This window comes from Stegodyphus dumicola, chromosome 3 (assembly GCF_044657685.1).
Source record: "Stegodyphus dumicola isolate Sdum_Otavi_A_Nest chromosome 3, ASM4465768v1".
Classification (NCBI taxonomy): Eukaryota; Metazoa; Arthropoda; class Arachnida; order Araneae; family Eresidae; genus Stegodyphus; species Stegodyphus dumicola.
Genome location: NC_140770.1, coordinates 48,243,406 through 48,257,539, shown reverse-complemented (window position 1 = coordinate 48,257,539; position 14,134 = coordinate 48,243,406). Strand labels below are relative to the sequence as shown.

At 32.6% G+C, this 14,134-nt stretch overlaps 1 protein-coding gene across 1 annotated transcript in view; it reads left to right on the top strand.

The window, feature by feature from the left end:
- ScsbetaG (Succinyl-coenzyme A synthetase beta subunit, GDP-forming) overlaps positions 1-14,134 on the top strand; it is a 43,280-nt gene that overhangs the window by 16,763 nt on the left and 12,383 nt on the right. Inside the window, exons 6-7 of the mRNA XM_035352567.2 lie at positions 12,109-12,198; positions 13,912-14,008. Of these exons, the coding sequence (XP_035208458.1) occupies positions 12,109-12,198; positions 13,912-14,008 (187 nt within the window). The remainder of the gene's footprint in view (positions 1-12,108; positions 12,199-13,911; positions 14,009-14,134) is intronic.

Sequence of the window (14,134 nt, the reverse complement as noted above, 5' to 3'; positions counted from 1 at the left end):
AGGGCTGAAATTTAAAAAATTCTTAATTTATCCACAAAATATCGGATTAAAAAAAAAGGCAGCACTAAATAATCTTGTGAAATAACAAAGCTTAGAAAATACAACAACATGAATTGTGAACTTGAAAGAAGAGTTGAGTGAATCGTCTGCTTTCTTACCTCAATGCAGAGATTAGAGGAAAAAAAACTTTTATCATGATGTCAATAGTTGGGTATTTCCGTTATGACTCATTATTATTCGGTAATTATGATGTCATTATTTGGTAAGTATCTTTTCTTCAATATCTTATACTCAGTGTTGCGGTTTCCGGAACCTATAAACTGAATGTTTATGTTTTGAGAGGCAATGCAAATTTCAGGAGTTGGCGGATTTTCAGTATTTGACTGCATTTGCATTTCAGCGAGTGCAGTATTCAAATATCCATATGCTGAATGATGAACATACAATTTGAAGGAAAGAATAATACGGACACATTATCTTTCACTGAAACTTTAAGTGAAGTATAAACAAAGGCGTAACTAGGGTTTTCAGCACCCAGGGCAACTGAAGATTTTGCACCCCTATCTCTGTGCCAAGAATGGAAAAATTTCATTCTAAAATTTCATAATATCAATTTGGCACTCCCTGAATGCTGCACCTGGGGACAGGTGCCCCCCTTGCCCCACCCTAGCTATGCCACTGAGTATAAGTTGAATGGTTGTCTACAATCAGGACAATTCGTCATCAGGTAAACCAACCAAATTCAAACGTTGCCAAGCATTGGGTTTGAAGTGATTTTCAAGCCAATTATTAACTAATACTTGTGTCATTCATTTTTTTTTATTTGCACGATGTGTAATGGAGAAAATATTTACTTCTTTAAATGCTCAAGGGTCATATTTTTTCCAATTATGAAAGGTTTACACTTGTGCGTTCCTGCAGCATTTGCACCTGCTAAAACTGTTAGTCTCGCTTTGGAATATTTGACACTACTAGTTGGAGCCTTTTCAGCTGACATTTCATCCCCCATATCCACTGCTTCTTTAGTCATATTATTAAAACATATAATTCCTGATGTTTTATTTTCTCCAATAGTATCATCTATAGTATGATCGTTATATAATGTTGAAAGCATAAGAACAGTTTTTCCTTTTTTAGGAACATCAGGAATTAATGTTTTATCTTTTTTGAAACCAAAACATTGCAGAAAATATTCTTACTTTCATCTTCAGTTTCCAAAATGCAATCTTCATCGCTTTCAAATATTTCTAATAAATCTCACATGCGTTGCATCTCCAATTCATAGGGACTCATTCTTTTTACCATAATGCAGTTAGAAATTTTTAAGAATTTAATGTCAAGTACTTTAAAATCGCTTGCGAGTAGAAATATTTACTGTTACACTCTAGAAATAAATTTCTGAACTAAATATTCAGTTAGAAAAACACTTACACGGACAGGCGCAGGGGGTGTGTCATACCCCAGTTCCAAAAAAATACCGATAAATCTTTTCCTGAAACACAGAGGCAAAGAAAAAGCGGTTCTGAAAGTCAGCCACGACTAGAAACTCAGCTACTTAAAGCAGCACAGAATTTCAGTTTCACAAGTTAGGAATATTCCACTTTTATGTAGGGTTGGGGTATGATACACCCCACGCGCTTTCCCGCAGGTTAACTGAAAGTCCTTGGAATCTTTAAAGTATAATTTTAGCCTAGCTTAACAGTGTCCGCTATACATTATTGGCTATGTGCCATGAGATAGTCGACGACAGACAAGTCATTTCGCTAAATTGTGTCTTGCTTCTATTGCACACTGATACTATTAAACCTGAGTTGTATTAGTTTAGTTATTTATTATACTTATGTTTATTTCTTACACATGCTTAATTGCTTATCTGAGTCCTGAATAAATAAATTCCCATGTACACTTAAAGCTTGTCGAGGGCCGGCACCAGATATCACTTGATGCAATCTCTGCAAGTCTTAAATTCTGCTGCCAAGCCTAATTTTGCCTAAATTTGTCTAAATTTTGGGTCCCAGTGCTTTCCCTAAATTCTAACAATTTTGTCATCCCTGAATTTTGTTGTTTGGTGCCTCTCTAAATTCCAAAAATTTTGTATTTCTCAAAATTCTGCTGCCCGGTGCAGCCATATGAGCTCTGGTGCTGGTTCTGGGTTTAGTCTTTTGGTCTATAACTATCATTAACAAAATCTGTTTTTAACATATGGAAAGAAATTTTTGTTAAATGTTTCCTGGTCAACATTTCATGGTGCATTTAACTTAAATCTGTAATCATCGCCAAGTGTAATGTCAACATAAAAGGTTACCATGCAGTTTGTTATTCAATCACTAATATAAAAAATTGTTTAGGCATTGCTGCACGAGTCATTACTCAAGTTTCCATGTGTTGATAAAAATGCAGTGATGAAAGCAAAATATAATAAATAAGGATTTGCCAGGTTGGGCATCAGGGGTATAAAATATTAATAGGTGTAAAATCAATGATGTTTCTGTATACTAGAATGTTTTGGTTCAAGATGTATGCCAAGCAGATACGCAGCTACCGTGCCAAATTATTGATCACACAAATTTATGCTAAAATAATTGTTTCTTCAATAACGAGGTATTTGATTTAGTGCCAAAATTAAGAATCATGACTCACCACATATTTTATTGTGGAGGGGGAAAAGTAAAATGTGTGTGCATAAAGCATTGAAGGGAAGAGAAAATGTTGTTGGGGGAATTTTAAATCGTTCTGGATTTTTGGACGCCTGGATCTTGGACTTTGTACTGTATATCTTTTAATTATGATGCTAGTACATTCCTGTTGTTCTTTATGTTTAGGAAATGGTCAATTTTTATTTATTATCTGCATGATTTTAATAATATATATATGCATGCTTATGTTTTATTATACAATCTACACTCTTTTGCAAAAAAATCAAAGCACCATGAAGGAAGTGGTTGTTTTTGATGAAATTAAATATGTGTATAGTTCACACACAGATAATAAAATGATTAAAAATCAAGGTCATAGTACCTGTTCATGGCTCACAATCCCCCATTAAGTGTTCAAATTAGTAGTTGGTCGAACCGCCCCTGGCGGCAACGCATGCTTGAATTCGGTGAGGCAAGGAGTGGTAGAGGTTTCTAATATCACCCGTCTTCTCCAGACATGAACATGGTAGTCATCTTCTTCAAGATTGAAGCGGGATTTATTGCTGAACACTATACAATGCCCGTCTGAAGGCAGCCATGATGATCAGCTGCGACACCACTCCAAGCGACTTCACCGATGTTGTGAGGTCAAAGGCAACATCTTAAAGTATGGCATTGGAAAGTTAAAGGCCTCTGTGAGTGCATTCCTGCCGTGAGATGGTGGACAGTGACACTGGAGGTATGGACGTGGCTGTAGTGCGTTGAATAGTCGAAATGATACCATTGGTGCAGTTTGGGTCTGGCGAACAATCATCCTATCTTGCCTCACATTTGTTCTCCTTGGCCTTCCAAAGCCTTCATTTTGTCGGCAATTTCCTTGTAACCACCATTACTGCCAATGTCTTTGCACAGCAATGTCTGTACGCTGCAGGTGGAGGCCTATTGCTCGGTATGACCATCCAGCTTCATGCAGTCCTACAATGCGATCACGTTTGAAGTTGTTTAGTTGTCTGTAAGGTCTTCAATATCGTTGTAATGGCATCGTTAGTTCCTTCTTTATGGAATTACAATGGCAGCAACAAAAAAAAGATAAATTTTCCGTCTCTGTTACTGGTTTTGTACCTTGCGAATTGCGCACTAGAAATGCACGCTATAATCACTATTCATGTTCATTTGCCTTGAAACTTTGATCATTTGCATGTTAGATCAAGATGTTTTTGCATACCAAATTTTGTCACAATTGCAAAAGTCCTTCTTCGTACTTCGTTTTTTTTTTTTTTTTTTTTTTTTTTTTTTTTTTCAGAAGAGTGTGTTGTTTGCATATTTTTTACACAATTTTGCTTTGTCGTTAAAAAAAAAAAAAGTACTGCTTAGAAATTTTTTTTAACTGCAACTCTATTTTTGAAAGTATAAATTATCGTCTGCTACTTGGCAGTTTTGTTTTCATGCAAAAATTTGCTTTTGGGTAATACTGTGAACAAGAAAGGAAGAAATGTCAAAGTTTGGCTTCAAGAGAAAAATTGTTCTAAACACATATCCAAGAAAAAACTGAGTGTTTCAAATGCTGCAAAGGTAAGATCCTTAATGTTAAAAGAAAATCTGCCAAGTCAAAGGAGAGTTGCAAAATCATTAAAATTGCCATTGTCAACTGGAAACAAAGTAATACAAGTAATTAATGTCTTGTTTGAATCTGAAAAGGACAGAAAAGTATAATGTGCATCGTCTTTCTACATAACGTATCACCGAAAGCGGAACACACGGCAGAATTCTTCAGAAGAAACATTTGTCTGGACCTGGACAAAAATGGAAGCCACAACAATTGAATCTTGGGTGTATTTAAATGATACAGTGAAAAGAAATATATTTATTATCATCAAAGAGGAGAAAACAATCTTAAAAATGGTCCAAAGAATCTAAAGAAAGTTTTTCAAAGCAATTTATCATTGTTTGTATTTGATATAATGGCAAATAAAAACTAAAGAGAGTGGAGAAAACTGTTAAGGTCAGCGCCACATGTTATCTGGAACATATTTTATACCCAGTTTTCAAATATGAAATATCTTCTCTTTACCCACAGTGCCATCAATCAGTAGAACTGCATGAAGGCAAAGCAAGCAGCCTCACGTCAAAATCCACTGTTATTTTCCTGGAAAAAATGGAACGAGAAACTGGTATCAAGGTTATATCCTTCACTTATATCCCTGCTAAATCACCTAATAATTACCTCATGTATGTTTGCAGTTTTGGACGTTTATAAAGTGGATTGTCCAAATGTTGACCTAACTTCCTTAGACTTTGGAAAGCTGTTCAAGAGGAATAGTATAAAATACTACTTGCAATGCTACAAAAGGCTTTTTCATTAATTTTTTAATGCCTCATAACCCTTATTCTTCACTTTTTTCCCTACATCAGAAATTACGGTGTAGGGGAAAAAGTGAAGAATAAGGGTTATGAGGCAATATGAGGGGTGAAATATGGTTACAGCTAATGTAGTGATTAATTACATTTATTCAATTATAAAATGCCACCCAACCAGTCGCTGACTGGCATACTAAATGGCCTAGGTTCAAATCTCGGAGAAGGCAGGGATGTTTGTAAATGTATATAGCGTCCATGCGGCACTCTAAATATGTGGCGAGCCTCAGAGAAATCATGTGGTCCATGTGCCATCCTGTGGAAAATTTCCCTCGTGATTTCGTCAGGGAGGTAAGAAAGGAAGAAGGAGCCAAATCTGCCCTAAGAGTGAAGCACTGCTTCGAGGCTTCGGGCTCCAGATGGTGTGTTTTTTCTTTACATTCAGAAGCTCCCTCAACAGCACTTTGATAGTATTTCAACACTTGACAGTTCCATACAAATCAAAAAAGGGACACTTCTGCTTAAACGAAACATTAATTGTGTGATGGATAATAACGATTTGTATAGTTTAGTGACATTTACGCAAAAAAATTCCAGGTGTGGTCAAGACGATATGACCATGTGAACATGCCACATCATCAAAACAGCTTATTAAGAATTTGAAAATGGGGTAATTGACAGAGGTAGAAACATTTGTGTATCCTGCCATGAAAATTTGAGATTCATTCTACTTTCTTAATGTACAAACTAACTGGAGCATAATACAATATTTGTTCTCAGTATTATAATAATAATAATAATAAAAAAAAAAAAAAAAAAAAGCGAAATTTTTGATTTTTAATTAACTCTCTCCAGGATTAAAGATTTCCCTGACAAATTGAGAACCAGTAACAGCAAGGATATTGAGTGTTCTGCCAAAATATAATTACTAGAAGATTTAATTTGATAATGAATGTATTCTAAAATGTGTTTTCAGTCAAAAGTTTGAAACTTGATGGCTAAATGTAAATATAAAATTATGCATGTTAAAATATTTGTGATTAGACACATAGAGCAGGTTAAGTTTTTATTAAATAGAGTAAGCCATGCAAGAACTATCTGCTTAAAGGGAGAGATGCCATCGTGGAGGAATTTTAAAGAAAAACTGACCTTTGAGTGGGTATTAAACATAATGCATGTAATTTTCATTCAAATTATATTTATACATGTTTCTTATGTAAAAATTGCTAAATTATTATAACTTTACTCAAAAACGATTGTGAATGCATAGAAATTAAAGATTTGCACATGCCAAAAATGAAAAATATGAAATATGTATGGGCACTTGTGCTTGCAAAAGACATGTATCTGCCTTTAACAAAATTTGTAAATATTTATTAAATTATTTATAAATGTATTTGAAATGAAGGATTTATTCATTCATAAACTCCTGAGAAAGTCACTGTGAAGAAATTTAATTATTAAATGTATCTAAATTTATAATGATTATAAATATTATCTAAATATATACTAAGCATTGAATTGTAAACATAAACTGAAATCCTGTTGACAAATACGTTATAAAACTATTTAAGCAAGAATTGTTTATACTGGAAAGCAATCTGTTAAAAGGTATTGCAAAACAAATTTTATGAAATGCATAAGGAAGTAATAAAGAAGAGTTTTAAGATATGCAGTATTGAAATTAAGGGTAAAAAAATCTGATAAGTATAATTAAAAGAATTATTCCCTTACATTTTATAATAAATGAGTTACAAGTTTTAAAAAATATTTAAAAAAATCCTCTTTTTATTTTCTTTCAGAAATATTCAGAGAAAGTTAAGTTCTATTTAACGTATTTCACTATTATGATGAAAGATACACTAGTTTGAAATGGACCAAATAGAGCATTAATTGTAAATTGACTTCGATTTTTTCATTTAATAGATGCCTCAGAAGCTAAAAGATCATATCATATTTGAGAAAGTATTTTGGAAGAAGCTGTATAAATAGAAAAGAAATAATGCATAATCTTAATATTGATAATGCATTAAACTTTGACCTTAATTTTTGTAATCCTTAACTCTTTTGCATCGAGAGAGGGCAAAATCTCAATTCCCCAAACATCGAAAATGCCCGTATCTAAGAATTTCTCTTGGAATGCTTTTCCTTCCCCCATGACAAGTTGAATACTACAGCGCTAACAATAGCCTTACTTAAGTAAAGCGAGAACTTCTTTCTTCGACGCTTTGGCACTGCGTGAAGTCCCCCCTTGGGACGGTATTGCAACTTCGGGCATCAAAAGCTAAACACTGACAGTAAACAAAGGAAAGGAAGGAACAAAGGAAACAAGGAAGCTACTTTTAGTAGCTTCAAAAGAATGATTGACACGTGATTTAATAACACCTGAAAGCAATGAGTAATGCAGTAACGTGTTGGGGTAAAGCACTGGGTAGGAAATTATTCAGGCATTTCGGGCATCCAGCCGATGTTTGAATGTTTGGGCGTTTGGGGCGACTTCGATGCGAAAGAGTTAACTGAGTAAAATTGAATTACCTTAATTTTTTTTCTAATGTAATTAACAAAAACGTCTGAAAATATTTCATTCAAATTGAACCGTTCTGAGCAAACTGTTCTGTGAAAAGTATAGCATTTAATTCCATTCGGAATGAAATGTTGTTTAAAAATGTATTTTTTTCATATATGTAAGATTCTGAAATATTGTAGAAAAAGGAAATATATACATTTATATGTATATTTACAACATAATTACAAAATATTTACATCCAATCATGTCAAAACCTATTGATCATAATGGTAAATCACCCAGTGTTTTGGTCACCACAAAGGAATCGCCAGTGCTTCAAAGCAGTGTATGAGGGAAACCGGTTAAAGCCTCTCCATCTTACTTCCTACCTCCATGGGTTTGGTCGAAAGGGAGAGGGGTGAGAGACACTCGGACCTGTCTTCCTGAAATGCTCTCCATTAAAATTTGGGGGGGGGGAATTGAGTTAAATCTCTCTGTCACCTATAAGGTGCTTATGGCTGTTACCAATGACGGGCGTATCTTGCGCTCCTTGCCACGAGGAATTCCGTGGGTTTGGGCTAATGTTACTGTCAGACAAGTGAACATAAGTAACAACAACAATTACAATACCTAATGTGGTGATGCAGGGACTGGACCAAAATGTCGCCAAATAATTGCAAAGTTTGGTGATGTTTGATGATTTCTCGTCAACTTTGCCGACAAAATTTAGTTGCCAAGACTATTGCCAGCTTGGTGGTATCTCGCCAAATTACAAAGGTACTTATTTACTTAATGTTAAATAAACTTGCGCCTGTATTCTAACTTTTCCGTTATTGCTCATCCCTTTAGATTTTTCATATTACATGTAGACTTTCCAAGATAAAGAATTAGTTCAATCATATTTGGCAAACAAATGAAAAAAAAAGGTAATTGAGATGAATTTCAAATTTATGGCTTATGTAGAAGCTAATCATTCATAAAATTTTCAAACATGTCTTGCGATGTAACTGAATAATGTAAGTAAATTATCCAAGTACTGTCTGCCTATGAGAAGAACAGGTCCCGCCACAGTGTCTAGCGGGTGGCGGTCACTATAGCAACAGGGCTAGTATATTTCAAATAGGAGTGAACCAAGGGTTGCCAGTTCATCTTTAAATGTGCCAAGATGGCAAACTGAAAAGTAAATCTTCAAAACACCCCTATGGGAAATGGGTCAAGGTTCGTTTCTATGGCAGGGTGTTTCAAAGTCAAATAAAATTACATGAAATGATGAACCATTTGTTCAAAGGAAAGTAGGAAATTTAACAAAATGTGCCAAGTGTCTCAGAAAATTTATGAGTGATTAGCTTTCTAAAGCTAAATATGCATATTTGTTTTATCTTCCAATGATAGAGCCAGGATATGTTTTACGAGTGTTTTAAAATGTAAGACAAATCTGTTGACTGAGTAGCTAACTAAATGTAATGGATGGCTGCCCATTTAGTAGTAGAAAAGGGAATAGTGTATGTTTTTTTTCCTTTTTGAATCATGAGCAGTTGTTTCATTAGCATCTGCTAAATTTCAAACCAACTTTGACAGATCTGTGTGTCGTTGTTTCATTCCCATTATAAATATTTTTTAGTTTGTCACCTTCCCCTCTCTTTATAAAGTCTGAAAAAAGGAACTTATCCAACAATGTTTTTTTCTTTATCAATAGAAAATTTTCACTGGATGTATAGATCTTACAAATTTCGTGTTTTTTGAAAGGAACAAGCTATCCCCACCTGAAAATTTATTATCTTTCTCGACATTAGTTTTTTTTTTTTTTAATCTATTGCCTTTTTGAATAAATATTGATTCATAACAGGAACTTCGTCTCATTTCTGTATAAAACACTCAGAATACTTTATATAAATTTCCATTTTGAGGCTTATATATATATATATATATATATATATATATATATATATATAAATTTCCATTTCTATCAGAAACTCTACTAGTCTCTGTAAAGGAGACAAATTTTGTTCTTTTTCTGAGATTTAATATTATAAAGTATGAATGCTCTGCTGTTAAAGTCTGTTATTAAATCTTTTTTAAAGTGGTTAATTAAATTATTTCAAATCTTTGACTAGATATTAAAATAACATGATGTCTTTTAGATGCTGAAAAACTTACCATTTTTGCATGTTAAGTTCTGACAAATATTTCAGGTTAGTAGATGAATGGTACAATATTACTTTGCAGTCATACTAAGAAGATTTCCAAAGCATTTAACCTTTTTGCGAAGGTGCACCTTTGTTTAAGACGCTCGTGCGGGACAGAAGGGAATCGAAGCAGTCACCATACAGGACGGAGGTTTTGCATTGCTAAGCCTAATTTTATTTAAAAAAATCGGAAAAAAAAAGTTTCGCTTTTAGCATCGCAATTTTTGGTATCATTTTAGATTATTACTTGAGCTCTCATATATATTAAAATTAGCACTTGATAACGTTTGGTTTCTTTATTTTACATGAAAATATACTAAAAAATTGCTTATCTAGTAAAATAATTTTCGGAAGCGCTATTCAAATTATTCCAAAGTTTTAATTGATAAAATCCATCAATAAAATTTAAAATTAATAAAACAACACAATAAAGACTATTTACAGTAAGAAGTAACAAAATTTAAAATGAAGACTGAGTGTGGTAAATCTCGAAGCATGGAGAAGTATCACTTTCTAACTCTCAGAAAAAGTATCACTTTATAACTCTTTAGAAAATGAATCATCACTCTCATCTGCGTTAATAATTGGTCCACTGACCATACGAGAGTATTCTTCCTCTGATAAATACCGCCTTCCCGCCATAAAAGCCTGGAGATGAGGCTTTCCGAAATAAAAAGAAAAGAAACGAAAATATATCTGAAGGCAATGCAAAATGAAACAGTACTCCACATACCAACCCTAAAAGACCTAGTAAAGTAAAAAATAGAATAAAAAAAGGAATTGGATATAAATCAGACAAGCGAATGTTTTCATTAGCACGCAGCGATTTAAAGAGCTCACCTCTGTTTATGCTTTCCCCTCCCCCCCACCCTCGCAAGAGCTGATGAGTAAAATACCAAAGTCAAGCAGAATATATCAAACTCAAGGTCAGGAACCTAAAACTGTGTTCATTTCAAAAGTAATGGGCATAGGATGTCATCTAGTGGCCTTCAGAAAAATGTTCCAGCTTAAAATGCGTATACGCATCACTCGTCCTCTGAATGTGGCCTCTAGCGATGCGTGGATGGGACGCCCGTCTGTAAGAGACGTTCTTAGGGAATGTGTATATGGGACGCCCATCCTGAAAGGGTTAAAAATTTTACTAATATTGTATACAAATTAAGATCAAAATATATGCTGGTAAAGATGAAAGCAGTTTAGTTCCTGTTCAGTATATGTATCAGAATTAATCCTTTCATATTCTGCCCTTGGTCCCAAATCTAAATCTTCATAAAGTGTCTCTTGTGAAATTTGGAATCTCTCATAGGTTGTTTCATACTAACTCCTCAGTTCTCTTACTGTGAGGAATATCCAGTCTCAACGATGAATTCATGGAACAGTGATAATGGAGGAGAGTGGTATAGTAAACAGCTTTTTGAAGGAGAGCAGTATAACTGTAGTGACAGTTTAGATGTTATAAATGGTTTTCAAAATAGTAGTTTTGTATGTGCCTTATAATGGTTTTACAAATGTCTCATTTCTTTCTTTCTTTTTCTTTCTCTCTCTCTTTTTTTTTTTTTTTTTTTTTTTTTTTTAATTTTAAGGTATTTTGGCTATTTGAGCTTTGTAGGTTAGCTGGCTGTACTGAAATTTCAATAATGAATAATAATTTCCTTCTTCAGCCAAAATATATTATTAGTTTGTTTTGTAAAACATGTTTATTTGCATAAGAAAAAAAATTCCTGTTAAATTTGCCATGCTAATTTTTTTGTTAATTTTGATTAGATCAAAAAAATTAATGTAACACTTGATTACATCAAAAAAATTAATGTTACTTGCATCCAGAGCACACTTTAAGCTACAAATGCCCCCTTGATTAGTACTACATAAGTAACAACTTTTGCAAGATTAGAGTTCTCCCAGATCTATCACAGTTGTGCCATTTCATTTAGAGACTGAACATGATCGTCTCATTAAACATCTGCACCACATTGGTATATATGACAGTTCCTTGTGCACTTTGTGCAACCAGAATATTGAGATAGAGGTGATTTGCTAAAATGTTCCTCATTGAAGGAAGAAACCCTATACATTTGATATTGGCAGGCTAGAGAGTTGTTGCAGTCGACATTGAGAGGCTAATTTTTTTAATGTTTAATATAGTCATATGTCATTGTTAATGCATTACAGTTTTGTCTTTTCAAAATTCTCTTTTTTTTTCGTGCTCCTAGATGCAGGAGAGCGAATGATGTATAATGAAGTGCCTTTGCAGTTTTAAAAAAAAGAGTACAGATTGCAGGCATTTGCAGACTAGCTAGCAGTCCTAGATTATCAGAATTCTGCTTAAATACAGCTTAATTTCAAAGGGCTTGAATATTCTTATTTATTTAAGTTATTAGATATATCCCTGTAGTATGAAATTCATATTTCTTTTATCATCATACAGGAAGTTATTGATATCTGCAGAGGTATCACAGATAGTCAAGCAAGAAATGTTGCAAAAAAATTAGAATTCAAAGATGATCTCCTTCACCAGGTAAGGTTAACTTCATTTTTTTATATTGCATGTGAATCAGTTCAGTATTCCATGTGCACTCATAAGTGCTAAGTTCATATCGGATGTTAAATTGTGTATTGTAGTATATATTTTTGACATCATGGAGTGTCCCAGAATTCTATCTTCTGTTAATTCTAAAAGAAACAAAGGGAAAAAATATTTGATTATGCTCCTTTTTTTTTTTTTTTTTTTATTTTTTTTTTTAAGTAATACTAGAAAAGTGAAAAAATGGAATTTCAAATGTAATGAAAGTAATTTCATTTTGAATCCTAGTTAGCTGGTTCATCACTTAATTATGTGCTTATGATATTCATAGAGAATATTATAGTTACGCATTTTTTTAGAAATAGTGATAATGTATGAATTAATTCACATTAGACTGAAACCATCATTAACTTTTCATGTTATCTGTTAGCTAACACGTTTTGATATCAGTTGACTGTTCTTGTTTAAAGTTAATGCATAAATATATTCTGTATAAGGAAAATTTCATATATGTTTAGTAACACTGAATTGAATTTGCATGCAGTGAACCTTCTCTAAGATATTCCTCATAGAGGCCAATAACCATTTTCAGTTTACATTGTGGGTTTAATTCATCTGAGGCTTTTGAAGTCTGCTAAAGAACAATTCTAAAGTAGAAGTGTATATAAGTTCTTCTATTTTAAAACTGTATTACATCAGTTTATCAATAATATTAATAAAACTGTAAATTAAGTATCAAAATAAGCAACAAATATTGTAACAGAAATAAATTACAATTTACTTAATATGCAGATTTCTAATATATTCTTATGTAAATAATATTTTAAAGTATTGAAGGTCTTGCATTTGGAGGGGGAAACCGAAATTTTATTTATTAATTTCAAAAATACGTGCTGTTTATTAAAATATTCATCTGTTAAAATCGTCCAATCTTCTTTGAGAGAAACTGTCTTCGGTTAAGTTTACATGTATTTCTAAACTTTTATTTTATTTATTTATTTATTTATTTATTTTTTTTTTGATTTGCAAACACTTTAATTTTAGATTAATCACTCAAGATATTTGGAGCTTTTTAAAGAATGCCAGTAGAAATGTCATTGAACTGTGAATTTTTAAATGAGCTGCACTAATCACAGTTACATTTAGGAAAAAAAAAAAAACAAAAAACCCTCATTTCAGCATTGATTTTTAATGCTGTATGAGCTGTAGATAGGAAATTAAAAAGTGTAAACAGTTTGGAAATATTAAAAAATCATTTAAGGAGAGTTGTTTCATAATACAGAACAAGCCTATGTAATAATTTACATGATGCCTAATAGATGCCTTCGTTTATTTTGTTGTAATCAGTTAAACAAAGAAACCACACTGAATTATGATTTATTACTATGCTCTGTAAAAATAAATTTGTTGATGCAGTAGGAGCAGGAAGTATAATTTTTTGAATTATGTAATATAAAATGCTTTAGTCTAATAATAAAATCAGGCATCTTGGCGGTTATCTTTGAAAAATCTTTGTAATTATGAATACTGATGCTTTTTTTTAATCTTATCAGAAGTATTTTCATTTTCATAGACTGAAAATGAACAAGAGAAGTTCCATTGTCTTAAATTTTTCTTGCATTATTATATTTTTGTATTTTAAGCATTTGCAAGATGTTTTGTTTTACGTTATATAACACTTTTTTAACTGTGATTATTTTTCTTTAGGCAGCCCAAGAAATAAAAAAGCTCTATGATCTTTTCATTAAAGTAGATGCAACTCAAATAGAAATAAATCCATTTGGTGAAACGAGAGATAAAAGGGGTGAGATTATCTTTTTCTTGTTGATGATCACTGTATTTTATTTCATCTTTTGCTGCATCTCTTTTTCTTCTAATTATTTTTAAGTGCCAAATTTTTCAACATTTTATTAAGTAAATTGAATTAGAC